Here is a 27,392-nt window from a genome sequence, read left to right as displayed (position 1 = left end):
GAACCATGGAGATAGAAAAACATCTACAGGATGAGGAGACCACATTACTTCAGTTTACCATGAGGAAACCTGATGATTCCTGGATTTATATGTTTGTTAAAATAAAGAAATGTTTCCATGATTCTGAGTCCTGCTGACAGAAGACCTCTCTGGGTTCTCCTTCATGATGTTCTGTTTCCTCAGAGCTGCAGGACTTTACAGAGTTCAGGGTCTGAATGTTTCATCCTGATAGAAATGTCACATCTCTGCTGGATCTCTGTGTTCATGAACATTAAACGTGACGTCCAGCGAGGAAAACCTGATGAGACACTCAGCGGGACACGACTATGACCTGAAAAACAACGTGAGCAGCAGCTGGACAGACCTTCTGTGGTGGAAAGCACATCCCACAGTTCCAAACCGCTAACCTAATTAGCTGCTCTCAATCTAATGTGTGGAAGGCTGCAAGCTGCTCTGATGTCCTTCACCCGAGGTAATGGACAATAATTAGCACCATTGATTTTCTGCACCGTGTGTGTGTGTGTGTGTGTGTGTGTGTGTGTGTGGGGGGGGGGGGGGGGAGCCGTTAATAGCCCCAATGTGAGAGGGTGATGGGCAGATCAATCCTCAGAGGAAACCACCAGGAGAATAAACCTTGATGAAGGCTGTAAGAGGCTCTCACCGCCAAATAATACAGAAAGACGAGTGTTTCAGAGATGGACTGGAGCAAACAGACCTCCTGACCTGGTAAAGTAAATAAACAGCACCACCAGCAAATACCAGAAAACACTAGCAAATACCAACAAATACCAGAAATACCAGCAAAACACAAACAATCTGGTGTTTAGGCATATTTTATCCAGAAAAACAGACCAACAAATACCAGAAAAAAACAACAAATACCAGCAAATACCAACAAATAAGGACAAATACCAACAAACACCAACAAATACCGACAAATATCAACAAATACCGACAAATACCAACAAAAACAAACAAATAAATAGCAACAAATAACAGCATATACCAGCAAATACCAACAAATACCAGCAAATACCAACAAACGCCAACAAATACCAACAAATTACTAAGAAACTGATGTTTAGACATATTTTATCCAGTAAAGCTGACCTGCATGACCAACAAATAACAAGTACTAGCAAATACCAGCAAATACCAACAAATACCAGCAAATACCAACAAATTCCAGCAAATACCGACAAATACCAACAAATACCGGCAAATACCAACAAAAATCAGCAAATACCAACAACTACCAGCAAATACCAGCAAATACCAACAACTACCAGCAAATACCAGCAAATACCAGCAATTACCAGCAAATACCAGCAAATACCAACAAATACCAGCAAATACCAGCAAATACCAGCAAATACCAACAAATACCAACAAATACCAACAAGTACTAGTAAATACCAGCAAATACCAACAAATACCAGCAAATACCAACAAATTCCAGCAAATACCAACAAATTCCAGCAAATACCAACAAATTCCAGCAAATACCGACAAATACCGACAAATTCCAGCAAATACCGACAAATACCAACAAATACCGGCAAATAACGGCAAATACCAACAAATACCAGCAAATACCAACAAATACCAGCAAATACCAGCAAATATCAACAACTACCAGCAAATACCAGCAACTACCAACAAATACCAGCAAATACCAGCAAAAAACCAGCAATTACCAGCAAATACCAACAACTACCAGCAATTACCAGCAAATACCAGCAAATACCAACAACTACCAGCAAATACCAGCAATTACCAGCAAATACCAGCAAAACACAAAGAAACTGGTGTTTAGACGTATTTAACCAGTAAAACAGACCGTCCAACTGATACTTCCAGGATTCTCTGCTCAGACTGCTGTTGGACTTTTATTAACCGCCTTCATGAAATCAAACATCTTTTCACTGTGGATGAACCAATCAGCTGTTTAGTCTGAAATGGTAGAACCAATCAGCTGCTTAGTCTAAAATGGAAGAACCAATCAGCTGTTTAGTCTAAAATGGAAGATCCAATCAGCTGTTTGGTCGGAAATGGTAAAAAACGAGGATCAGGTTTCCTCAGAAGTCTTCATTCAGTTTAACGTCAGAGAGGAGGAAAGAAACCACAGAACTCAGAACGCTTTTATTTAGAAAAAAACAAAAATGACCCACCAACTACTAGAACAGCTGACGACTACCAGAAGACCTGCGGCCGATTCATTGCATGTTTCATCCTGCAGGGGATTTCGTGCGTTCCCTAAACGCCTCACAGTCACCAGTAGATGCTGGAGTTTCCAGATGTTCCCTAAACGCCTCACAGTCACCAGTAGATGCAGGAGTTTCCAGATGTTCCTAAATGCCTCACTAGCCTCCATCGGCTACTGCAGCTCAGAGAACAAACCTTAGAGTCTAATGAGGAGCTCTGATGTCACGTTTACCTGAAGCAGGTGAGTTTATCCAGCTGGATGTTCTAAAATCTCAGCTGATCATCTAACAGTGAGTTTCTTCTGGGCTGTACAGCTGTACGGCTGATTTCTTTGGGTTTCTGTCTCTGATCCTGTGGAGCTGCAGTTAAACTGATGAAGTCTAGATCCAGTAGAAGACATTCTAGAGGACGTTCTCATAGATCACAGACAGAAACAGAGAAACGTGACACTTGTTTTTAGATCAGTCATTGTAGAAAGCTGCTTCCTGATGTGTTTGAGTTGGTCCGTCTCATTAAACATGGAACAGTTTAAAGCAGGAAACAACCTAAAGCTCTGTTAGAATCTGAAGATATAAAAGGTTTGAAAGACATCTGACAGAACCAGGACAGAGAACCAACAACGGGAGGAACGTCACACCTCAAACTGACACTAATTAGACTTAACCAAGTCCACCCACATTCATTACAACACACAGTCAGCTTCACACAGATGCACAACTTCACACGGACACATCTCCTACTGCTCCACATAAACTCTGATCCAAACACCGGATCTAAAGTACCGTCAGAAGAAACCTAAAAACTGATCCAGAACCAGTAGAACCAGTAGAACCACACCAACACAAAGATTACAGATCAAGTTTCCAGAGTTCTGACTGAGATGAACTGGTTCTAAAAGAAGAACACAAAACTGTCAACACTGTTTCCTGGTTCTCTGTATTTATTGGTTCTTTGTGTTTATTGGTTCTGTGTGTTTATTGGTTCTCTGTAATTATTGGTTCTGTGTATTTATTGGTTCTCTGTGTTTATTGGTTCTGCGGCTTATTGGTCTAACTGTGCTCTTAAATCCAGGTTTTATTATTCTAACTCTGTGTGCTTAACATGCAGGGTTCTGACACCCTGGAGGATGGAGGTCCATGTGGATTGTGGTTCTGATGAGTTATTCTCGGTCCGTGTGGATCGTGGTTCTGATGAGTTATTCTCGGTCCGGGTGGATCGTGGTTCTGATGAGTTATTCTCGGTCCGTGTGGATCGTGGTTCTGATGAGTTATTCTCGGTCCGGGTGGATCGTGGTTCTGATGAATCATTCTCGGTCCATGTGGATCGGGGTTCTGATGAGTCATTCTCGGTCTGTTTCCTGTCGGTGGTTTTCTTTGGCACCAGCTGCAGCTTTGATCCTGTTAATTGAATTTCCTCCATCAACACGCTGAGATTCCTGCTGGGGCAGCAGATGCCAATTTATATAGAATAAACTGGGACACGTTTAGCTCTCAGTGGCCTGGTTCTGGCCAGAACATGAAGCTGTGAGGTTCCTCCATAGTGTTCTACAAGCCAGCTGTGATAAATGTCATCCGTGTTCTGACCCAGACGGTCAGATAGTTTTCCTCTTAACCTGCTGGAGCTGAGCTACTTGCGGGTCAGATGAGATACATGATGGTCCAGTATTGTCACTACGGTTCCCAGGAACAGAACCCTGGATGTTCTTCTGTCAGTCCTGACCCACAATCCTTTGCAGCAGAAGGTCACAACATCAGACAGCAGACTCTCTGAATCACAATAACTGATCCGTTTTCTGCTGGTCCATCAGGTCCGTTTCCCCTCAGTTACTTTCAGCGACACAAAGCAAACCAGATCCACCAAGCCTGGAGAAACCTGGAGGAACGTGGAGGAACCCGGAGAAACCCGGAGGAACCTGGTTTCCATCAGACAGGAAGGTACCAGGGCTCCAGACTGCAACTAAATGGTCGCATTTTGTGACTAAAATCTGAGAGAGTGCGAGTTAATTTTTCATCTACTCGCACATGTGCGACCAGTAAACTTGCCGATTTTAAAAAAATTATTATTGAATATTTTTTGTTGCTGACAAATTTCTGCTCCACACTTCAGCCCAGTAGTTGACAGTAATGAAATGAGCTGGTTTGCCAACCGACATTAACTCCAAAAGAAGAAGAAAGGAGACGAACATTGCTGTTACTGCTGTTAATTTCACTTTTTGTAAATAATGTGTCACCGCTGGTGTATGATTGCCAGACCTTCCTAGATATTCGTGATTCTGTGATAAAGCCAACTATCTACAACTGTAGTGGACAATCAGAGACGCTTCCACCGTTCCTGGCGTCTGTGCCCCACTACCTGCAGCATCTACCTGTTCCCCACTACCTGTTCTCTACTACCTGCGGCGTCTACCTGTTCCCCACTATCTGCAGACTCTACCTATTCCCCACTACCTGCGGCGTCTACCTGTTCCCCACTACCTGCGGCGTCTACCTGTTCCCCACTACCTGCGGACTCTACCTGTTCCCCACTACCTGCGGACTCTACCTGTTCCCCCGCCCCGCAAACATCGGCACAGAAAGCGGGAAAAACGAGGCGGCGTCCTTGTTCGACTGGGAGCCTACATGACGCAGTCCTCGAAGTATGATCGTCATCACCTGCTGTGGTTTCCCAGGGAATATGACGGCTTCATCGTGCGGTGTTCCTCGGAGGTCAGCTGGCTCCGATCAGCTGTTCCAGATGCCGGCTACACACATCCCAGCCGCCCGCGGCGTGTCAGCATCTGCAGACGAGGCTCCGTGCAGGGAAATCTCCGCCCTGTTGCTCGTGGTTCCAAGCGAACTGACCACACACCGATGCGCGTCGCCCTCATTAATACGAGGTCTTTAACAAATAAAACTTTAATCCTGAATGATTTCTTCTCAACACACGTGCTGGATTTCTTGTTGTTGACTGAAAAGTTGATTAAACCCGGTGACGACAGCGTGTTCACTGAGCTCCTCCCCCCTCGCTGCTCTTTTCTCAGCACACCGCGAGCGTCAGGTGGAGGGGACGGAGTCGCCACAGTTTTTAAGGATAATTTCACATGCAAACCATTGCATGTAAATAATTATTCCTGTTTTGAAGTACAGATGTTCACAATGGAATTATCTTGTCCAGTCTTATGTGCTGTGGTCTACCATCCACCTAAATACAACAAGAACTTTATTCAGGAGTTCTCTGAGTTCATAGCAGAGGTGGCTTCTAAATATGAACAGCTTTTAATCTGTGGGTATTTTAACATTCATGTTTGTTATCCATATGATCAGCTGGTCACTGATTTCAAACGTCTACTGTCATCCTTCGACCTTATTCAACTGTGAATGGTCCTACACATAGTGCTGGTCATACATTGGACTTAATTATTTCTCATGGGCTTGTGGTGTCACTTGTTGAAATATCTGAGACTCCCATCTCAGATCATTTCCCAGTTATTTTTGAAGTTCTTGCTCCTCCACCTGTTGGAAAGCCCCCCCGTCCCAGCATCTCGCCGTCAGATTATTGCTTCTTCAACAGCTGCAGAGTTTGAGACTGCTTTTATGGACTCTGAGTTTTATGCTTGTGATGGAATTAATCCTACTGGATGCCCAGACAGCTTCCTGTCATCTTTCTACTCAGCTTGTTCTGAGATCCTGGACACTATTGCCCCTATTAGGTCCAGGTCCACCAAGCCCAGGACTGATCCCTGGTTGAATGATTCAACCCGGGCCCTCGGACAGCGCTGCAGACAGGCGGAGCGACACTGGAAAAAGAACAGGCTACATGTATCGCTGGAGATACTGAGGGACAGTCTCGTTCATTATCAGAAGGCTGTGAAGGAGGCTAAATCACAATATCTGTCGGATATTACCTCGACTAACGGACTCTGCCCCCATGTGTTGTTCAGTACTATTAATTCTGTTGTGAGCCCCCACACCAATCCTCTGTCTGACGCCACGGTTTCTACAGGTGAGGACTTTCTACGCTTTTTTTGTGGACAAAGTGTTGTCTGTGAGAGCATTGTGCAGCGGCAGCATCAGCCCAGATCAGTCTGCTACAACCCCACTCTCTCCAGTGTTTGACCACTTTGAGCCCATCTCCCTTTCATCCCTTACTGATGTAGTTAAACACATGAAAACAACAAACTGCCCTTTGGATGTTCTCCCAACTAAATTGTTTAAAGAGGTGTTTTCTACTGTTGGGCCTGTCCTCTTGGTTTTAATGAACACTTGGTCTAGTTCAGGATGTGTTCTGGCTTCTTTTAACCCTTTGAACCCGATGCAGGGTCAAAAGTTCCCCGGATTCATTCTCCATGTCATGAAGTCTGGTTATCTCTCCGGTGGAGAAATTCTTCTTCAGGCCCGCTCCATGCTGTGCCATATATGGTATGTTGCGCATGTGCTGGTGGGTCTGTCATGACCCAGGTGTTATCAGTATCTGGTAATCAGTCGGTCAGTCAAACATGTTGCTGGACAGTCAGTCGGTCAGTCATGGCACATGCTGTTTCAAGTCAGTGTACGTTCTTGGAGGACTGCTCAGATGTAGGTTTGTTTGTTTTTTTTAATGACCTGAGTAAATATTTGACTACATTTGTGACAGATAACTGTAGATAAAATGTATTTAGGTCCAGGTTACGTCGAGGAGTTACCTACCCTTGCCGGAGCACTCTAGCCGGCCCAGTTTAGCCATGCCATTTAGCCAAGACACAAATGTGAAACTTTGTGTGTTCATGTGCACCTGAAAACTTTATTGTGTTTTCCGCTCTGTTTATACAGAGCATAGCTGGTCCCAGCTCTTCAGCTGAGAGTGCACGAGTGAGGCTTCCAGAAGCACAAGAAGAGGTGGGTGGTGGTGGTGGTGGTGGTAGTGACCAAGAAGCTCTGCCACAGAGTCAAGCAGAATCTGTTGGGTGATCTGACGTTGAAACTCCGACTCAGGCCGAGAGATTGAGTAAAATTGGATCTTACTTGCTTGAGAATCCCTCCGCCCATGGCAGAAGAAGCCAGGATAGCATTCTGCAGAGCCATCCAGAACCTGCATCCACAGCTGTTACACCGAAAGATGCCTGGAAGATGTTGATGACTGATGATATCATCGACAAGGTTGTAAAATTTACAAACTTAGCGGGACAGAGAGCAGCCACAGCTAAGAAGGGGGAATGGAGAAGCCTAGATGCGGTAGAACTCATGGCCTACATCGGTCTGACCCTCCTTGCAGGTGGGGAGAAGAGCTGGGATGTGTCTTTGCGTGAGCTGTTTCCGGATCCATTGAAAAGTCCTATTTACAAGGCCACCATGTCGCTCGGCAGATTTGAGGAGCTCCGCCGTGCCATACGGTTTGACGACAAGAGGAGCAGGGGTTTGCGACTGCAAACAGATCACCTGGCACCATTTAGGGACGTGTGGGACTCTTTCCTGGAGAACTGCAGAGGCCAGTTCATCGCCAGCGACTGTGTTACCGTAGATGAAGAGCTTGTGCCATTCCGAGGCTGATGCAAATTTCTCCAGTACATGCCCAGCAAACCTGCGAAGTACGGGCTAAAAATCTTCTGGATGTGTGATGGAAGGGTACCTTATGCAATAGATGGAATTGTCTATACTGGGAGACAGCCAGGAGAGGAGGCGCACAGGAACCTTGGAGCGGATGTTGTACACCAGTTGTGCAGTACCATCACTGGGACAGGTGAATGTACAGCACAATACAAAAATGAATGTATAGGTTCTAACACAATAATTTTAAAACATAAATCCCCCCCCCCCCCCACCCACCCACCCACCATCACCACAGGTCGCAACATCACAGTGGACAACTTCTTCACCAGCGTGCCTCTTGCTGCTAGTCTCCTCGAGGAAAACCTTACCATCGTTGGAACACTTCGTCAGAACAAGCCAGACATCCCACCTATCATGAAGCCATCCAGATCAAGGGAGGCTTGTAGCTCAGAATTCGGATTTAATGGCGGCATGACCATGGTGAGCTATGTGCCGAAGAAAGGAAAGGCTGTTATCCTCTTGAGCACTATGCATCATGACAAAGCAGTGGCTGACACACCCAAGAAGAAACCAGAAATCATCATCTACTACAACAGGACAAAAGGAGGGGTGGACTTATTGGATCAGATGGTGAGCAACTACACATGTAAGCGGAGAACACGCAGGTGGCCTTTGGTGCTCTGGTACAATATGTTGGATGTGGCGACTCTGAATGCATACACAAACTACACTCTAGAACATCCGGATTACCATGCTGGTCTGAGCCACACACGCAGGCTATTCATCAAAGAATTGTGCAAAGAGCTTGTCATGCCACACATGACGAGGCGCCTGGCAGAAACGCTGAATCTCCCAAAAATATTATTCAAGCAATGGGAAGATGTGGGTTACAAAAAGAATATGCAGCCACCACTGAACCACAAGATGACATCAGCCAAGCACGCCAAACGAAGAGGAAGAGAAAGAGGTGCGCTATCTGCCCATGTTCCAAAGACAGAAAAACTACAATCTACTGTTCCAAGTGCAGCCGGCCTGTGGGCAAGGAGCACAGAAATGTAGAGGTCACCTGTGATTTGTGCAAAGATTAAGATGACAATTTACGCTCAAGTGATGTGACAAAATTGCTAATAAACATGTTGAATATATTCTGTTTGGTCCCACTCACTGCAAAGGATCACACAGAGTCATAGAACGACAAAATTCAGCAGTCAGTGTAATAATAAACATGTCTATTCAGCCCTTTCAGTCAAAGTGCTGTACATAGAAATAAAAACAATAAAAACAGTAAAACAGAAGAAAAAAAATAATAAAAAGACACCATCTAAAAAAAATGCTTAAAAATAAACTCTATTTCACAACAACAACAATAATAATAATAATAATAATAATAATAATAATAATAATAATAACAATAATACAATAAAGTGACACAGAGTGCAAAATACCAGCATTTGTGGGTGAATCAGTTGTCCCAGAAATAGATGCACATGTCCTGATCAACAAGCATGAAAAAAAATTGTCAAAAGCACTCTGGACTGGGGTACCAGGGCCACAAAGAATGAGCCGGGGTACCAGGGCCACGAAGAATGAGCCGGGGTACCAGGGGCACGAAGAATGAGCCGGGGTACCAGGGGCACGAAGAATGAGCCGGGGTACCAGGGCCACGAAGAATGAGCTGGGGTACCAGGGGCACGAAGGGAAGATATATTTTTTTTGTGTTACATATCTGGCAATTTCTCCATTTTTTTTTCATTTGCCACCAACCTGCCTGTTTTTCTGACTCAGCCCCCCTCCCCGAGCATTTTTCCCCTCACTCTTTTTCAGAGTTTCCCCCTTTTTCACTCACGCTTAGCCTCACTCTCCCGGTCTCTCCCTCTCACTCACTGCCTCACTCACTCTCTACATTTGATACAGTGGACCATTCTATTCTCTTGTCCCACTTAAAAAATTATGTTGGCATCTGTGGTACTGCACTCAAGTGGTTTGAGTCTTACCTGACCAACAGGACTTTTCCCATAATGATTGGCGACTTGTCCTCCTCTGTTGCCTCTTTGTTTTGTGGAGTTCCCCAGGGCTCCATTTTGGGCCCTTCGCTATTTTCACTGTATATGTTGCCACTGGGGTCAATTATAGCAAGGCATAATTTAGCATTTCACTGCTACGCCAATGATTTCCAGTTGTATTTACCGGTGTTCCCAAACAAAAGTGGTGCTCTTCAGTCCCGCACACACTGCATCAATGACATCATGTCATGGCTGGGGAAAAATTTCCTCGATCTAAATGAGGACAAGACTGAGTTCATTTTATTTGGTGGCAATGTTCTTGCGGACTTGGACTCTGTGTTTTCAAAGCTAAAACTGTCTGTAAAGAACCTTGGGGTTATTTTTGACAGCAGTTTCACATTTGTCAAACAGATCGACAACGTGGTCAGAGCAAGTTTTTATCAATTACGTCTTTTATCTAAAGTAAAGCCTTTTTTAAATCGCACCAACCTTGAAAGGACTATTCATGCTTTTATCAGCTCACAAATAGATTATTGCCACGCTCTTTATGTTGGTGTTTCCCAGTCAGCCCTGAGCCGCCTCCAGTTGGTGCAAAATGCTGCAGCCCATTTCCTGACAAACACTTCAAGGCGTCAGCACATCACCCCGGTCCTCTTTTCCCTCTATTGGCTTCCAGTTTCTTTTAGGATAGATTTTAAAATTTTGCTTTTCGTTTTTAAAGCCCTCCACGGCCTTGCGCCTATTTATTTAACGGAACTTCTTTCTGTCCGAAACCCTAATAGGGCGTTAAGGTCCTCTAAACAGCTGTTTCTGGAAGTTCCTAGGGCCGGGTACAAACACTGGGGTGATGGAGCCTTTTCAGTCGCTGGACCCAGACTTTGGAACAAACTGCCCCCTGACATGCGCACCATCACTGACTTTGGCCTTTTCAAAGCCCGGCTCAAAACATATCTTTTCAGACTGGCTTTTAATACTCAGTAATGTGGTGACATTTTATTTTATTTCATCTTATTTGATTTTATTTTATTTGTTGACGTGTTCTATTGTTCCTTTCTTTTAATTTGCTTTTATTCTAATTTTACAGTTTGATTTTACCTGGAAAGCACTTTGGTCACCTTTGAGTGTTCTAAAGTGCTCTATAAATAAATCTTGAGTGATTGATTGATTGACAAACACTTCCTGTGCTGCTGGAATGGTGACAAAATAAAAGCCTGTAACATTAAAAATACGCCTTCAAAATAAAAGCATGGAGGGAACGGTTATTTTAACAGCAGCAAAACAAAGGCTTGTCAAAAGTGATGACCTGATCAACAGACCTTTACAAGAGTAATTTACATGCAATTCTGTATAAATACATAACATGCACATGCATAACACATGCCTGTGCTCAGCACAAGGTCATTTTTTAATTACAGATTTCATCCGTCGGACATTATACGTCAACTAAGCAGCCTTGGAGGAGGACTGAGCTCTCCGAGTGCTTTTCTAGTTATGTTGTGTCAATTGCTGCACAATAAAATGTAAATTGAAAACATTATAATTTCTGCATTTATATTTCAAGTATTTATCAGTAATTCAATGAAAATGAGAGGAAATGTGAATATTTACTTTACAAGTCAATTTCGGTGTGCACTCCTAAATTTTCTGCTTGCGCTCCTAAAATTTTAAGTTAGGAGCCACTGTGCTTCTTGGAAAAAAGTTAGTCTGGAGCCCTGGGTACAAATCTGAGCAGTAACTGAAGCCAAAAGTAAAGTAGCACAACCAATACAAAAATAGCTTTAGTTACTTCCACTACTTTACTTACTTCCCCTACTTTAGTTACTCTCACTGCTGATCACATCTGATCTGTTAGAAGCAACCAGCTGATGGATTGATCCACAGATTGATCTTCAGGGGAAGCAATAATCAATAACTGCAGTTCTGATCAGCTCATTGATCTCCTGCCAGTTTCTGGGTCACTGGACTCTGGTTCTGACAGCTGATGGTTCTACTGAGGTTCTGTGTTCATACGTGGTTCTGACAGCAGATGGTTCTACTGAGGTTCTGTGTTGATACGTGGTTCTGACAGCTGATGGTTCTACTGTAGTTCTGTGTAAACCCCTAAACACCAGGAGAAGAAAACATTCTATAGATATTATTTATCGACTAGAACGACTGGAACCAACATCTCCACCAGCAACAAACCAACCAGAAGAGACCTGCAGGACTGACGTACTGGGAACCAGTTCAGCCAGTTCAGAACCAGTCTTACTGGAAACAACCAGTATCACCAGTCTAGCCAGTCTAACCAGTCTAAATCAGTGTAACCAGTCAGAAGGACTCACCCCTGCCGGTCTCCATCCACCAGGATCCGGACCAGGATGCCGGTGACGGCCACCAGGATGGGGTAGTGGTCGACGCTCTCTAGACCTGCAGGAGAGCAGAAGATCAAACTGGACCTGAATCCAGTCCAGGAAGAGGTTCTGATGGAACCGGATCCAGATTTAAAGATAGAGGAACATCTGATCAGGAGAAACACCTGGAATATGATCACTGCCAACATGTTACTAAGAGAACATGGTAGAAACCTTTAATAAGACAACGTGATAGAAACTGGAAGGATCCATTCTAACATCAAATAATTACCAGAAGTTAATAAAGGTCAGGTTCTCCAGAACTGGAGAATAAAGAACATCTAGAACTCTACTACCAGAGGTTAATAAAGGTCAGGTTCTCCAGAACTGGACAATAAAGAACATCTAGAACTCTACTACCAGAGGTTAATAAAGGTCAGGTTCTCCAGAACTGGACAATAAAGAACATCTAGAACTCTACTACTAGATGTTAATAAAGGTCAGGTTCTCCAGAACTGGACAATACAGAACATCTAAAACTCTACTACCAGAGGTTAATAAAGGTCAGGTTCTCCAGAACTGGACAATAAAGAACATCTAGAACTCTACTACCAGAGGTTAATAAAGGTCAGGTTCTCCAGAACTGGAGAATAAAGAACATCTAGAACTCTACTACCAGAGGTTAACAAAGGTCAGAACTGGAGAATAAAGAACATCTAGAACTCTACTAGAAGACCATTAGGAACAGAAATGGGTTCACAACTGGAAGCATGTAGTCAGGTGTGTAGGTGTGTGTAGTTGTGTGTAGTAGTTGTGTGTACCGTACTTTTCGGATTGTAAGGCGCATTAAGCAAAACAAAACAGTCAAATAAGTCAAACTTCACTCACATTCAACATTGTTCAGTTGTAACACATAAAATACAAAACAATACATTCACTTTTTCAGTTCATTCCTCTTCCACAAATCCATCAAATTCTTCATCTTCAGTTTCTGAGTTTAACAGTTGAGCAAGCTTGCCCGGATCCCTCTCGTCATTATCCGAGTCAGTCTCGTTGCTGTTACTTAGCTGTTCAGTGATGATTCCGGCCTTCGTGAAAGCTCGGACGACACTTGAGACTGATACCTTAACCCAGGCATCCACGATCCATTGGCAGATAGTGGCATAACTCGCCCGGCGTTGCCTCCCTGTCTTGGTGAATGTGTGTTTGCCTTCTGTCATCCAATGCTCCCACGAAGCTTGCAATTTAACTTTGAACAACCTGTTGACAACAATATCTAGCGGTTGGAGTTCTTTGGTTAATCCACCCGGAATGATGGCAAGCTCTGAATTAGTTTGCTTCACTTGGGTTTTGACAGTATCGGTAAGATGGGCGCACATGGAGTCGCAGATCAATAGGGACGGAGATTTGTGGAAAAAGCCATACAGTCTCTTGACGTAAACTTCTCTCAGCCACTCACTCATCTTCTCCTCGTCCATCCAGCCCTTTGGGTTAGCCTTGATGACGACGCCGGCCGGAAACTTTTCTTTTGGCAAAGTCTTCCTCTTGAAAACGACCATGGATGGTAGTTTCTGGCCATTAGCCTAGCAACCGAGAACTACAGTGAAGGATGACCTCTCGTTCACTGTGGTGCGTATGGGTACCATACTGGTCCCTGTTTTCTCGACAGTACGGTTCACGGGGATGTCAAACGGATCTTCTTTTCAGTGATCTTGTTCTTGCAGTAGGTGCGGAAAATGGCCAGCTTTTCTTCGTAATCCTTTGGCAGTTGCTGCGAGATGGTAGTTCTTGTGCGGATGGAGAGATTATGCCTTTTCATAAAACGGAAGCATCAAGAAGGACCTCCTCAAAAGTCATTGATCTTCATGTCACGTGCTACCGCTGTTGCCTTGAGTCAAGTAGAGACTGTAGAGACGCTTCTACCTGGTGTTCTCTGTTCAATAACCCACTGTTCAGTTTTGTCCTCTACCTGTGGCCATCTTGCTTTGTTCCCTCGGAAACTGTTTGGTCTTCTTTACTTGGCGCAGATCATTTCTTGCTTCATCCACTTCTGTACCATTGATTCATTAATGTTGAATTCTCTCGCAGTTGCTCTATTCCCATGTTCTACTGCAGATTGAAATCCACTTCGTAAGCATGTCTCTTAACCGGTGCCATTTTGGGGTCCTTATACACACACCATAATATTATCTTGAAGCACAGTACATATTACTCCGTGAGGCTCCTGACCTCGATAGCCGTAATGCTCCGACAATCCATCAAGCGGTGCGGCTTCGTAGCTTACCAAAGTCGTACTAAAACATTTTGACAGATTTTTGAGCGCCGTGTACCACATAAAATCAGTTCAAGGTCAGTAAGCACAACCATAATTAATACATAAGGTGCACCGGATTATAAGGCGCACTGTTGATTTTTGAGAAAATTAAAGGATTTTAAGTGGCCTTATAGTCCGAAAAATCGGGTAGTTGTGTGTTGTTGTGTGTAGTTGTGTGGAGTAGTTGTGTAGTTGGGTGTTGTAGTTGTGTGTGTAGGTGTGTAGTTGTAACTGTGTGTAGTTGTGTAGTTGTGTGTAGTAGTTGTGTGTGTAGTTGTGAGTAGTTGTGTGTAGTTGTGTGTAGTAGTTGTGTGTGTATGTGTGTAGTTGTGTGTAGTAGTTGTGTGTAGCAGTTGTGCGTTATTATGTGTAGCTGTGTGTAGTAGTTGTGCGTAGCAGTTGTGTGTTACTGTGTGTAGTTGTGTGTAGTTGTGGGTAGCTTTGTGTAAGTGTGTGTGTAGTTGTGTAGGTGTGTGTAGTTGCGTAGGTGTGTGTAGATGTCTGTAGGTGTGTGTAGTTGTGTGTAGTAGTTGTTTTATTGTGTGTAGTAGTGTGTAGTGTGTAGTTGTGTTATTGTGTGTAGTTGTGTAGTTATGTGTAGTTGTGTGTATTAGTGTAGTAGTTCAGTAGTAGTTGTGTAGTTGTGTGTTATTGTGTGTGTAGTTGTATAGTTGTGTAGTTGTACAGTTGCGTAGTTGTGTAGTCGTGTATAGTTGTGTGTAGTAGTAGTTGTATAGCTGTGTGTAGTTGTTTAGTTGTGTAACTGTGTATATTTATCTAGTTGTGTAGTTGTGTATAGTTGTGTGTAGTTGTGTAGGTGTGTAGTTGTGTGTAGTAGTTGTGTAATAGTTGTATAGTTGTGTGTAGTTGTGTAGGTGTGCGTAGCTGTGTGTAGTAGTTGTGCAGCAGTTGTAGTTGTGTATAGTTGTGTAATTGTGTGTAGTTGTTTGTTATTGTGTGTAGTTATGTAGTAGTTATGTTATTGTGTGTAGTATCAATCAATCAATCTTTATTGGTCATTGCACATTTTCATATACAACGAAATTTCATTTGAGCTGCCCTGCCAATGACAGCTCCGGCTGCTGCGCGGTGCTGCGCGCACCTTCCTTGAAGAAAAAAAGAAAAAGTAGTTGTGTAGTAGTTGTGTATAGTTGTGTAGTTGTATGTTATTGCGTGTAGTTGTGTGTGTAGTTGTTATTGTGTGTAGTAGTTGTGCATAGTTGTGTAGTTGTTATTGGGTGTAGTTGTGTGTAGTTGTGTATAGTTGTGTGTAGTTGTGTATAGTTGTGTAGTGGTGTGTAGTTGTGTTATTGTGTGCAGTTGTGTAATTGTGTAGCTGTGTGTAGTTGTGTGTAGTCGTATATAGTTGTGTAGTGCGTTATTGTGTGTGCAGTTGTGAATAGTTGTGTAGCTGTAGTTGTGTTCTTGTGTGTAGTTGTGTGTTATTGTGTGTAGTAGTGTAATAGTTGTGTAGTTGTGTAATAGTTGTGTAGTTGTGTGTTATTGTGTGTAGTTGTGTGTGTAATTGTGTATCGTTGTGTAGTTGTGTATAGTTGTGCAGATGTGCGTTACTGTGTGTAGTAGTTGTGTATAGTTGTGTATAGTTGTGTGTAGTTGTGTTACTGTGTGTAGTAGTTGTGCGAGTTGTGTACAGTTGTGCAGTTGTGTGTAGTTGTGTTATTGTATAGTAGAGTAGTAATTGTGTAGTCGTGTGTTACTGTATAGTAGTGTAGTAATTGTGTAGTTGTGTGTAGTAGTAGTTGTGTACCTGGCAGTCGCAGGTTGACGACTCGATCAAACAGGTTTTTCTCGGCCGTGACTCGATTCAACACCTGATTCAGCAGCTGTAGATAAACAACATTATTGATTATTAATTAGAACTACTGATTTAAGATTGTAATTATTGATGATTATTATTCATTAGAAGTACTGATTATTGATTATAATTATTGATTGTATTATTGATTACGGATTAGAATTATTGACTATTGATTAAAATTATTGATTTTAATTATTGATTATAATTACTGGTTATAATTATTGATTATAATAACTGATTATTGATTATATTATAATTACTGATTATAATTACTGGTTATATTATAGATTATTATTGATTATTGATTATAATTACTGGTTATAATTATTGATTATATTATAATTATTGATTATAATAACTGATTATTGATTATATTATAATTATTGATTATAATTACTGATTATTATAATTACTGGTTATATTATTTATTGATTATAATTACTGATTATATTATTGATTACTGATTAGAAGTATTGACTAGCTTAGCTAGTCAATAGCTTATAATTATTGATTTTAATTATTGATTATAATTATTGATCATAATTACTGATTAGAATTATTAATTATAATTGCTTATTATTGCTTACAATTACTGGTAATATTATTGACTATTGATTATAATTATTGATTTTAATTATTGATTATAATTATTGATTAGAATTACTGATTATAATTATTGATTTGAATTACTAATTGATCACAATTACTGGTTATATTATTGATTATTGATTAGAATTACTGAATATTGATTATAATTACTGGTTATATTATTGATTATAATTATTGATTATAATTGATCAGTGAAACTTGTTCTGTACAGAAGTAATCTGAGTATTGACATCTTTGTTTACACTAAAACAATAAATGAAGAACTAATCTGTAATAAATTTATATGTAATAAACATTTAATTTAAAATAATTCTGAGGAAAACTCACAGAAAAACACCTTAAAAGAGTTTATTCTACTCAAAAGGTTCTTTAGGTAGAACGTCATTTAATTCCTGTAAACTACACTCAGGGTTCTGCTGAGGAACACTAATAAACTGAAGGTTCTTCAGGTGCAACATTATTTCATTCCTGTAAACTACACTCAGGGTTCTGTTGGTGTTCTGCACAACGTCTCAGGAACTTACCAGAAGTTTTAATAAGATCCTGACCTGAGCTGGTATTTAATGCAGTGTTCATTATAAAGGACAGTTCATACTCAGGGGCCACTTTATTAGGGACACCTGGCTGGTTAAAGGTTGGACCTTCTGTTTCCTTCAGAACTGCCTTCATTCTGGGTATCATACTTTCAACAAGCTGTTGGAAACGTTCCTCAGAGGTATTGGTCCATACTGACATGATATCATCACACAGTTCCTACAGATTTATCTGAACATCCATGATCCAATCTCCTGTTCCACCACATCTAAAGGTTCTACTGGATGGAGATCTGGTGACCGTGGAGGCCGTTGGAGGATAGACAACTCATTGTCATGTTCAAGAAACCAGGTTGAGATGATCTGAGATTTGTGACGTGGAACATTATCCTGCTGGAAGTAGCATCAGAAGAAGGTCAACTGTGGTCATTATGGGATGGAGATGGTCAGCAACAATCAGGTAGGCTGTGGAGTTTAAACCATGATTAGTCAGTACTAAGAAGATATTCCCCACACCATGACACCACCAGAAGATGTCTAGAAGATATCCCCCACATCATTACACCACCAGAAGATACCTAGAAGATATCCTGCACACCATTACACCACCAGAAGATACCTAGAAGATATCCTCCACACCATTACACCACCAGAAGATGTCTAGAAGATATCCTCCACACCATTACACCAGCAGCAGCCTGAACCATTGACACCAGGATGGATCCATGCTTCATGGTGTTTATTTCTGACCATCTGAATGTCGCAGCTGAAATGGAGACTCATCAGACCAGCAACGTTTCTCCAATCTTCTACTGTCCAGTTTTGAGTCTGTGTGAATTGTAGCCTCAGTTTCCTGTTCTTAGCTGACAGGAACCCGCTGTGGTCTTCTGCTGCTGTAGAACATCTTCTAGGTAGTTGCCCTTCAGAGATGGTATTCTGCATTCCTTGGTTGGAAACAGCGGTTATCTGAGTTCCTGTTGCCTTTCTATCATCTCCACCAGTCTGTCCATTCTCCTCTGACCTTCACATCCACCAGCTGCTCTCTGGATGTTTCCTGTTTCTCTCTGTAAACCCTGGAGATGGTTGCTGTTGGAAATCCCAGAAGATCAGCAGTTTGTGAAATACTCCAACAACCACGCCACGTTCAAAGTCTTAAATCCTCATTCTTCTGCATTCTGATGCTCGGTCTGAACTTCAGCAGGTTGTCTTCAACACGTCTACATGAATAAATGAGCTGATCTGCTGCCGTGTGACTGGCTGATTAGATAACCAACTGAACAGGTGTTCCTAATAAAGTGGCAGGTGAGTGTAGATACAGACTGCTGCACAGCTCTGTGGTGGAGATGGTGGAGATCTACATCTACTGTGGGTCAGATCTCTGATGAAACGAGAAGCTCAACAACATGCAGGTTTAGATTCTGTCAGCTCTGAGAGTCGGAATTATAATAATTATCCAGTTTTAGGGTTAGAGCTATTTATCAGGAAGGAAAGAGTTGGTCTGAACGTATCGATAGATCAGTAAAATTAACCAAAAAAAACCACGAGATATTTCATCTAAATCAACATGTCTCCTTTTCTCCTGGAACTTCTACCTTAAATACTAGAACTTCTATCATAAATACTAGAACTTCTACTTTAAATACCACAATTTCTCCCTTAAATACTAGAACTTCTACCATAAATACTAGAACTTCGACCTTAAATACTAGAACTTCTACCTTAAATCCTAGAACTTCTATCTTAAATACTAGAACTTCTACCTTAAATACTAGAACGTCTACCATAAATAACCTGTGTTCACCTGAGCGAGTCGTCGCAGCAGCAGCTCTGCAGAAGGACGGGACCAGTCCAGGAAGATCTCCGGTACCAGAGTGACTGTCATCTCCAGAACCCGTAGCAGGCTGACGGACAGGTCGAAGCAGGTCGCGCACACCTGGACAAGGGAAGGATAGGAGAGCAGCAGGTTCACCTAACAGGCAACCTGACAGGTAACGGACCCTTTCATAGAGACATAAAACTACCAAAACGACAGGATGAGATTTAAAATGTCCCAACATGACACCTAATGTTAGAGCTGCTGGAGGCGGAGTCAGCTTTAACTGCCCCTTTGCCCCACAGAGGAGTATTAAGGTGACTGGACAGTACAATGAAATGGTGTCGGGGTAATATATCAGCAGGTGGAGGTATCGGGGTAATAGATCAGTAGGTGGAGGTGTCAGGAAGCTACATCAGACTAAACCAGACTACAGAGTCACAGCAACCTTGTTCAGGAAAATGAAGCCACTGGTTAAACTGGTTATAGACTGGTTAAACTGGACAAACTGCTTAACCTGGTTAAACTGAATAAATGTGTTTCTACCTTGAGCTGACGAGTGTCTACGAAGTTCCTCTCTGGACGTTCTGCTGCCTGCTGGATCTGAGAGGAAGAACAGGACCAAACAAAGATTTACATTAATAATTACCTAAAATAATGATTCCAGTCCCTCAACACTCACTGACTGATGATTAATTCATTTAGATTTTACCTCCCGACACACAGCTAAAGCACTTGTTCAATCACGAGAGTCTGCAGCCACATTAGCAGCTCATGCTAAATGCTAACATTTAGCAGCTGGCTACAGTTTAAACAGCCGTCTAAACCTCTTCACTGGTCTATTCTTTCAGCTCTAGAACTAACTATCACCTCCTGGATCATGCCGATGAACTCGGAGAAGGCCCAGTTGAGCTGGTTCAGGACACTGTTGAGGAAGGAGGCGGCCATGTCCTTGTCCAGGCTCAGCAGCTCGGCCATGTGCCTCTGCAGCAGCAGTGACGGACAGGGCTCTGAACCAATCAGAATACAGAACAGGTCAACAGGAGTCCAGATTTCCTAAAATTGGTCAGAACTTTGTAAGATGGCGGTGAGGAACCATGATGGAGGGAACCTGAAATAAAGATCGTCTCGACTGCAGAGAGAACATGCAGCAGAGTAATGCAGGAGATCTAATTTAATATGGAACACTGCTGCTGGTTTATCTTTATCTTTATTGGTCATTGCACATTTTCATATACAACGAAATTTCATTTGAGCTGCCCTGCCAATGACAGCTCCGGCTGCTGCGCAGTGCTGCTCGCACCTTTCTTGAAGAAAAAAAGAAAAAGGACATGTTGGGATCTGGGTAGGGATAGCAGAGGGTAAAAGAAAAAAAAAAGGCTCGTTGTACCAAATGAAACCTCCAATGTTGGGAAATTCAATTTGAGAAGGAACCTAAAAAAAACAAACCCGCAAACAGGCAAAGCATGACGTTAGACAAGGATAGTTGGGATAAGGATGTGGGGTGGTGGAGGGGGGAGCACCGCACAGTTAGCCGGTTCCTGTGCAGGTGCACGGATTCCTGGCTCCTGTGTATGGCGAGGAAAGCTTGTGGAGGCGGGGGGGAGGGGGGATATGGGAATGTGCGTGCGAATGTTTAGCTCAGTCCTCAGTTCATGAGTCCGATGTGTGTGTATGCGTGTAGCCCATCTTCTTCCGTCTCAGACCTCCGGTGTCTCAGTTCGCGAGGGTGGGAGCGCGATAACACAGCAAGGTTGCTATGGAGACGTCCTCGGTTGGCCCCGTCCAAAAGTCAACAGGTGTCCTTGGGAAGGTCGGGGGGGTGTAGGAGAGCTATCTCTTGGCCATGAAACTTCCAGAGGAGTTTGTTATTGTTCCAGGGGCGCCAGAATGTAATCAGTTATTCACATGTTTGTGCGGGAGAGAAGTAATTTCACCTTCCCCCTACTGCTCTCAACAATTTTAGACCTCAGCTGTAGCGATTCTCACCCTGATGGCTTCCAATCTGCGACTCAAATCAACAGTCACACCAAGCAAATTGTTCATCTTACGATTGAGTTCGTCATACCGAGAATCAGCAGCCGTGATCCGTTCGTTTGCATAGACCAGCAGAGTTTGGACGTCGTTTCTGTCTGCGGTCTTCCTGATTTTCCAGAAGCTCAGGCCAGTGAACAAGCCAATTATCAGCAGGCCTGTCATCATAAATCCGAATATATAAACATCTTCCACATCCTCCACGGATAGGGGTGCCAGGCACATGATCCCCTTCCACTTCCCCCAGGCGTCGATCACGTAACCAGAGGCAAAACTCCCATCCGGGCAGGTAGGCTCCCCGAGGCCTGTGCTCTTTGTGGCGACAATCTTGTCAATTGCGTTGAGAGACCAGTTAAACAATTCCATGATCGGTGTTTCGAAGGTCCAGTGCCAAGCGATCACTCCAAGTCAGACAGACGAGACGAGACGAAGAAATGCAGCAAGCAGGGAGACACTAGGGTAGGGAGGAACAGAGATAGCAGAGCAAGGAAAAGTGCGACCGCCTCCTACGAGAGCTGAAAGCAGGTTTGTCTTAAAGGAGAGTTAGTGTTAGGTTTGGGGTACGATAGGGTTTGTGTTCGTGGGTTAGGGTTAGGTTGGGGTAATATAGGGTTAGGGTTAGTGGGTAGGGTTACATGCAGCAGTATAATGCAGATGATCAGGTTTAATGTGTATCACTGCTTTGGTGTGTTGTAAAGGATTTCTACAACATCTGTAATGTTTGCTTCAGGTTGTATGAAAGATTTGTTTCATCTAAAGTTAGTTTCTGTCCTTTCTCATTAATTATTTGGACAAGTGAAGGTTCTGATGGACAAAAAGAAACCAAAGCCAGGGTTAGGGTTAGATTTAAAGGGTGAGTTAGAATTAAAGGTGTGATCCGGATTAGGGTTAGATTTAAAGGAATCAGAACCGATAGAAGCCTGGTTCTTTGTTTCTATTGGATCACGGTCATCCAGGAGAAGCATGAAGGTAGATATGGAAAGAATTGAACTGAAAATAACATTCTTAATGATAGCAGCATTAATTAGTAACTGATCAACTGATAACAGTCATTGATCACGTGGACATTATTTCTGTCTGATGTTTCAGTCCACAGACTCCTGGTTTGTTCTACGTTCTGTTCCATCATGAACCTCCTCAGAAGTCTTAGTCATGGTTGCTGCTAAACTCCACTATTAAACATAAAGCTGAAAAAAACAAAGAATCATTAGACTTTTAAACTATCAGACGGTTTTTATGACATGCTCTTCTGTCTAAATAAACCAAATCTGACTTTAGAATCATCATCAGTCACTTTATTCTACACACTGTTTTAAAAATTATCTAAAAAGAAAACAGTGACCGGCAGTGAATGGACCGTTTTCAGGTGAACTGCAGGCAGTGTTTCCACAGAGCAACAAGGAGACGAAGATGGAAACTAATTCAAATATAATCAGTTAAATATATGTATAAAGAGGACAAAACCTGTTCCAGTGCTGGTAACATCTGTGGACATGTGAAGACATGTTGGACACGATGATGCCAGGTTTTTAAAATATTTTAGTGAAATAAATAAAATCAAATATATGTTTCTTTTTGGGATTTCTGTCATTCAGAGTCATAGAGACAGAAGTCAGTTCTCTCCTTCTTCATGACGTTCTGGTTCCACAGAGCTGCAGGACTTTAAAATGAACCTCAGTGAACAAAAATGAGATGGCCGTTCTGGGTTGTGAGGGTTAACAGCTGTACCTCGAGAATAAGCAGAAAGGAGAACATCTGAAACAGAGATCAGTAATTGATTTGTTGAAAGTGAATTCCCACTGAGATCATTTACTGGTCTGAAGGTTGGACTGAATGTCATCCACAGTGAAGGGAAGCAAAGAGTAAATATAAACCAGAAGAGCGACAGCAGAAGAGTAAGTGGGAAAGGTGAAATGAAAAACTTACTTTGGAAACTAGCAATGGACAGATCTCCTGAACGGCATGCAAACGGAAGCACACAGAGTCATCATGCAGGACAGAAACACCGATATGCTGACAGATAGGAAACCCTGGAGGGACGCTTTGGACAAACTGTTTCTACAGGAAGTGTTGACGATCGTTCTTTTATGTCAGCTGTTGTCAACTGATCACATTTCAAGTCATTTGGAAAGGTTTTTATCAGTTTGTGCAAATTTGGACAAACAGTAGTTTTTATAGTGCACTATTAATGATTGGTGATAATAAGGGACTGCAGAGCTGCAGAAGGAAATCGAAATGTTCTTTGGACCCAGATCTGCTCAGACAATAAAAGAAGAAATATTATATGTGATCCCTGCAGACAGTTCCTGGTCCCCTCCCTAATCCCTAAAGGAAGAAGGATCCTAACAAGATGTTGAACCACCTCACCACCACTGGATCCTTTAAAGGAGCAAAGACTACTCCATGTTCCTCACCCTCTGTAAGGCTGAATCCACAAACCCTACGGAGGAAACTCATTTCAGCTGCATGTGTCTCATTCTTTAACCAGAGTGACCACAGATGGGGGTTGGAACAAGACGGACTGGTTAAATCCAACACCTACCAGAGTCCAACATCTACCAGACTCCAACACCCACCAGAGTCCAACACCTACCAGAGTCCAACATGTACCAGAGTCCAACATCTACCAGAGTCCAATACGTACCAGAGTCCAACATCTACCAGAGTCCAACATCTACCAATCCAACAACTACAAGAATCCAACATCTACCAGTCCAATATTCTACCAGAGTCCAACACTCACTAGAGTCCAACACCTACCAGAGTCCAACATCTACCAGAGTCCAACACCTACCAGACTCCAACATCTACCAGAATCCAACATCTACCAGAGTCGTCCAACACTCACTAGAGTCCAACACCTACCAGAGTCCAACACTCACTAGAGTCTAACATCTACCAGAGTCCAACATCTACCAGAGTCCAACACTGACTAGAGTCCAACATCTACCAGAGTCCAACACTCACTAGAGTCCAACATCTACCAGAGTCCAAGTACCAGAGTTCAACACCTACCAGAGTCCAACACCTACCAGAGTCCAACACTCACTAGAGTCCAACACCTACCAGAGTCCAACATCTACCAGAGTCCGACACTCACTAGAGTCCAAAACTCACTAGAGTCCAACATCTAACAGAGTCCAACACTCACCAGAGTCAAACACCTACCAGAGTCCAACACCTACCAGAGTCCGAAATCTACCAGAGTCCAACACCTACCAGAGTCCAACACCTACCAGAGTCCAACACTCACTAGAGTCCAACATCTACCAGAGTCCAACAAGTACCAGAGTTCAACACCTACCAGAGTCCAACACCTACCAGAGTCCAACACTCACCAGAGTCCAACATCTACCAGAGTCCAACATCTACCAGAGTCCAACATCTACCAGAGTCCAACACTGACTAGAGTCCAACATCTACCAGAGTCCAACATCTACCAGAGTCCAACACTCACTAGAGTCCAACATCTACCAGAGTCCAACGCATACCACTAACAGAGGTGTTTGACTTTGAGCCGTGGATGCCAACAGCAGTAGAATCAGTGTCATGGATATATCATGTATTAAGCAGCAGATAATCCAGAGAGCTTCATTAAGATAGATAAGATAAGATAAGATAAAGTTCTTTATTTCTCCCCACTCCAGGGGAAATTTACATTGTTACAGCAGTTTTATTTACAATATATACAAGGGTGGCAAAATTTTTAACAGAAAAAATAAAAATAAAAATAAAGTTTAAAAGTGCAAAGATGATGGATGATCTTGTTAAATAGCCTGGGTTAATGAGAAGCTGGTTGACATGGAAACACTCTCCATCCACACATCGGAGGGTTAGGTGTTGATAATGGTGACTTCTGTCATTTTATCTACTGCACCTGCTGAATTGTGGTGTCTTACGTTAAACGTTCTGTCTGTTTCGTGACTGCAGCTGTATTTTTATATGTTGTAATATAAATGTTAACTGAACAAACTGCAGACAGTAAACAACTGATATGTGAACTCAATATTTCATGAAAACCTCAGGAAGAAATGTGTTTGTGTGTTTTTTTACATTCTGACTTCCATCTCTGCTGTTTCCTAAAATAAAATGTTGGTCTTTGTAAAATCTGCACAAACGTATCGCACAACTTTAATGATGCTCTTTGAGTCCTGATTAAAGCCGAAAATCAGCAGCTGCAGTAAAAATAATCTGCAGTCAGTCAGTCAGTCACAGCCTCCATTTATTTATGGAAACCAAAGACCTGAACCAGAAGACAGACACACAAACTGACACTGTAGGGCTCACACTGAGGAAGGAAACACAACTCACACTGAGAGAGGAAACACAACTCATACTGTAACACACACTGAGTGAGGAAACACAACTCACACACGGTAAGATGCACAGAAACACACAGTAACACACACAGTAACACACAGTAACAGACAGAGTAACACACAGTAACACACAGAGTAACACACAGTAACACACAGCAACACACAGACAGTAACACACACAGTAACACACACCGCAACACACAGAGTAACACACAGGAACACACAGTAACACACACAGAAACACACACAGTAACACACACAGTAACACACAGCAACACGGTAACACACAGTAACACACAGAGTAACACAGTAACACAAAGAGTAACACACACAGTAAAACACCGCAACACAGAGTAACACACAGTAACACACAGCAACAGAGTAACACACAGCAACACACACGGTAACACACACAATAACACACACAATAACACACAGCAACACACACAGTAACACACACAGTAACACACACAATAACACACAGTAACACAGCAACACACACAGTGATACACAGTAACACACAGCAACACACACAGTAACACACATTAACACACAGCAACACACACAGACTCACTCTGCAGGCTGGGCAGGTTTGCGTCTTCAGGTTTGGTTTTCAGCAGGTGAGGCAGTCGAGTGTATCTGTAGCCGAAGCCACAACCCTGAAACAAAGAGGACTCACAACGTTCAGCCTGTAACCCACAGTAACACAACAATAGTAACACAACAACAGTGTGTCTCTGTGTGTGTCGTCACCCTCCACAGTCGGACCAGGATCCAGTTGGTCTGAGCCCAGGGTCTCTGTTCATACGGAGCCAGCAGGTTCCTCATCATGGCCACTCGCCTGGAACCAAAGAAACACAATTACAGTCAGTCCACCTTAAGTCAGTCCACCTCAAACCAGACGGTCCACCTTTAACCAGACAGTCCACCTTAAGACAGTCACCTTAAACCACACAGTCCACCTCAAGACAGTCACCTTAAACCAGTGGTTCTCAAATTTTTTCTGTCGGGCCCCCCTTTGGAGGACAAAAAACTTTCGTGCCCCCTCAATAACTTTGTGTGTGTGTGTGTGTGTGTGTGTGTGTGTGTGTGTGTGTGTGTGTGTGTGTGTGTGTGTGTGTGTGTGTGTGTGTGTGTGTGTGTGTGTGTGTGTGTGTGTGTGTGTGTGTGTGTGTGTGTGTATATATATATATACATACATACCCCGGGCTGCACAGTGGCGTAGTGGTTAGCACTTTCGCCCTGCAGCGAGAAGATCCCTGGTTCGCGTCCCGGCTTTCCCGGGATCTTTCTGCATGGAGTTTGCATGTTCTCCCTGTGCATGCGTGGGTTTTCTCCGGGTACTCCGGCTTCCTCCCACAGTCCAAAAATATGCTGAGGTTAATTGATTACTCTAAATTGCCCGTAGGTTTGAATGTGTGAGTGCTTGTTTGTCTATATATGTAGCCCTGCGACAGACTGGCGACCTGTCTAGGGTGTCCCCTGCCTTCACCTGAGTCAGCTGGGATTGACTCCAGCCCCCCCCCACGACCCTAGTGAGGATTAAGCGGTGTATAGATGATGGATGGATGGATGGATATATATATATATATATATATATATATATATATATATATATATATAAACTGTGAAAACATGAATATGCAGGGCTGTGTTATTTTATCTGATTCCATTTTGTTGTTTTTCACAGTAAAGATCAGGGGTGTCAAACTCATTTTAGTCCAGGGACCACATGAACCCCAATCTGATCTCCAGTGGGACCCACCAGTAAAATCACAGCATAATAACCTATAAATAACCACAGCTCCAACTTTTCCCCTTTGTTTTAGTTAAAAAAAAGTACATTCTGAAAATGTTCACATTTAATGATCTTTTTACAAAATATTATGAACCTGAAATTTCTTAA

General features: G+C 42.8%; 2 protein-coding genes across 13 annotated transcripts in view; one reads left to right on the top strand and one right to left on the bottom strand.

Moving 5' to 3' along the window:
* Nucleotides 1-27,392, bottom strand: part of LOC111580519 (E3 ubiquitin-protein ligase RNF123) — a 130,236-nt gene that overhangs the window by 57,039 nt on the left and 45,805 nt on the right. For 7 of the 12 annotated variants that reach the window (XR_008601741.1, XR_008601740.1, XM_055010835.1 and 4 more), the window contains 9 exons: nucleotides 26,690-26,842; nucleotides 26,240-26,327; nucleotides 26,061-26,145; nucleotides 23,094-23,120; nucleotides 20,004-20,143; nucleotides 19,680-19,736; nucleotides 19,122-19,253; nucleotides 16,128-16,203; nucleotides 12,037-12,121 (listed from right to left, as the gene is read on the bottom strand). Coding sequence is in view for 10 of the 12 variants with exons in the window: in XM_055010835.1 (XP_054866810.1) it covers nucleotides 12,037-12,121; nucleotides 16,128-16,203; nucleotides 19,122-19,253; nucleotides 19,680-19,736; nucleotides 20,004-20,143; nucleotides 23,094-23,120; nucleotides 26,061-26,145; nucleotides 26,240-26,327; nucleotides 26,690-26,842 (843 nt within the window). In the remaining 2 variants the exon portion in view is untranslated. The remainder of the gene's footprint in view (nucleotides 1-12,036; nucleotides 12,122-16,127; nucleotides 16,204-19,121; nucleotides 19,254-19,679; nucleotides 19,737-20,003; nucleotides 20,144-23,093; nucleotides 23,121-26,060; nucleotides 26,146-26,239; nucleotides 26,328-26,689; nucleotides 26,843-27,392) is intronic. The other 5 variants (XM_035956360.2, XM_035956363.2, XM_035956362.2 and 2 more) reach the window with 3 other exon arrangements.
* On the top strand, nucleotides 7,633-9,000 carry LOC129348971 (piggyBac transposable element-derived protein 4-like). Its single transcript, XM_055010840.1, has 2 exons — nucleotides 7,633-7,899; nucleotides 8,005-9,000. The coding sequence occupies exons 1-2, from the start codon at nucleotides 7,728-7,730 to the stop codon at nucleotides 8,766-8,768; spliced, it is 936 nt and encodes a 311-aa protein (XP_054866815.1). The 5' UTR covers nucleotides 7,633-7,727; the 3' UTR covers nucleotides 8,769-9,000.

The sequence above is a fragment of the Amphiprion ocellaris genome, chromosome 5 (genome assembly GCF_022539595.1).
Source record: "Amphiprion ocellaris isolate individual 3 ecotype Okinawa chromosome 5, ASM2253959v1, whole genome shotgun sequence".
Classification (NCBI taxonomy): domain Eukaryota; kingdom Metazoa; phylum Chordata; class Actinopteri; family Pomacentridae; genus Amphiprion; species Amphiprion ocellaris.
This window is presented reverse-complemented; position numbering and strand designations above follow the sequence as displayed.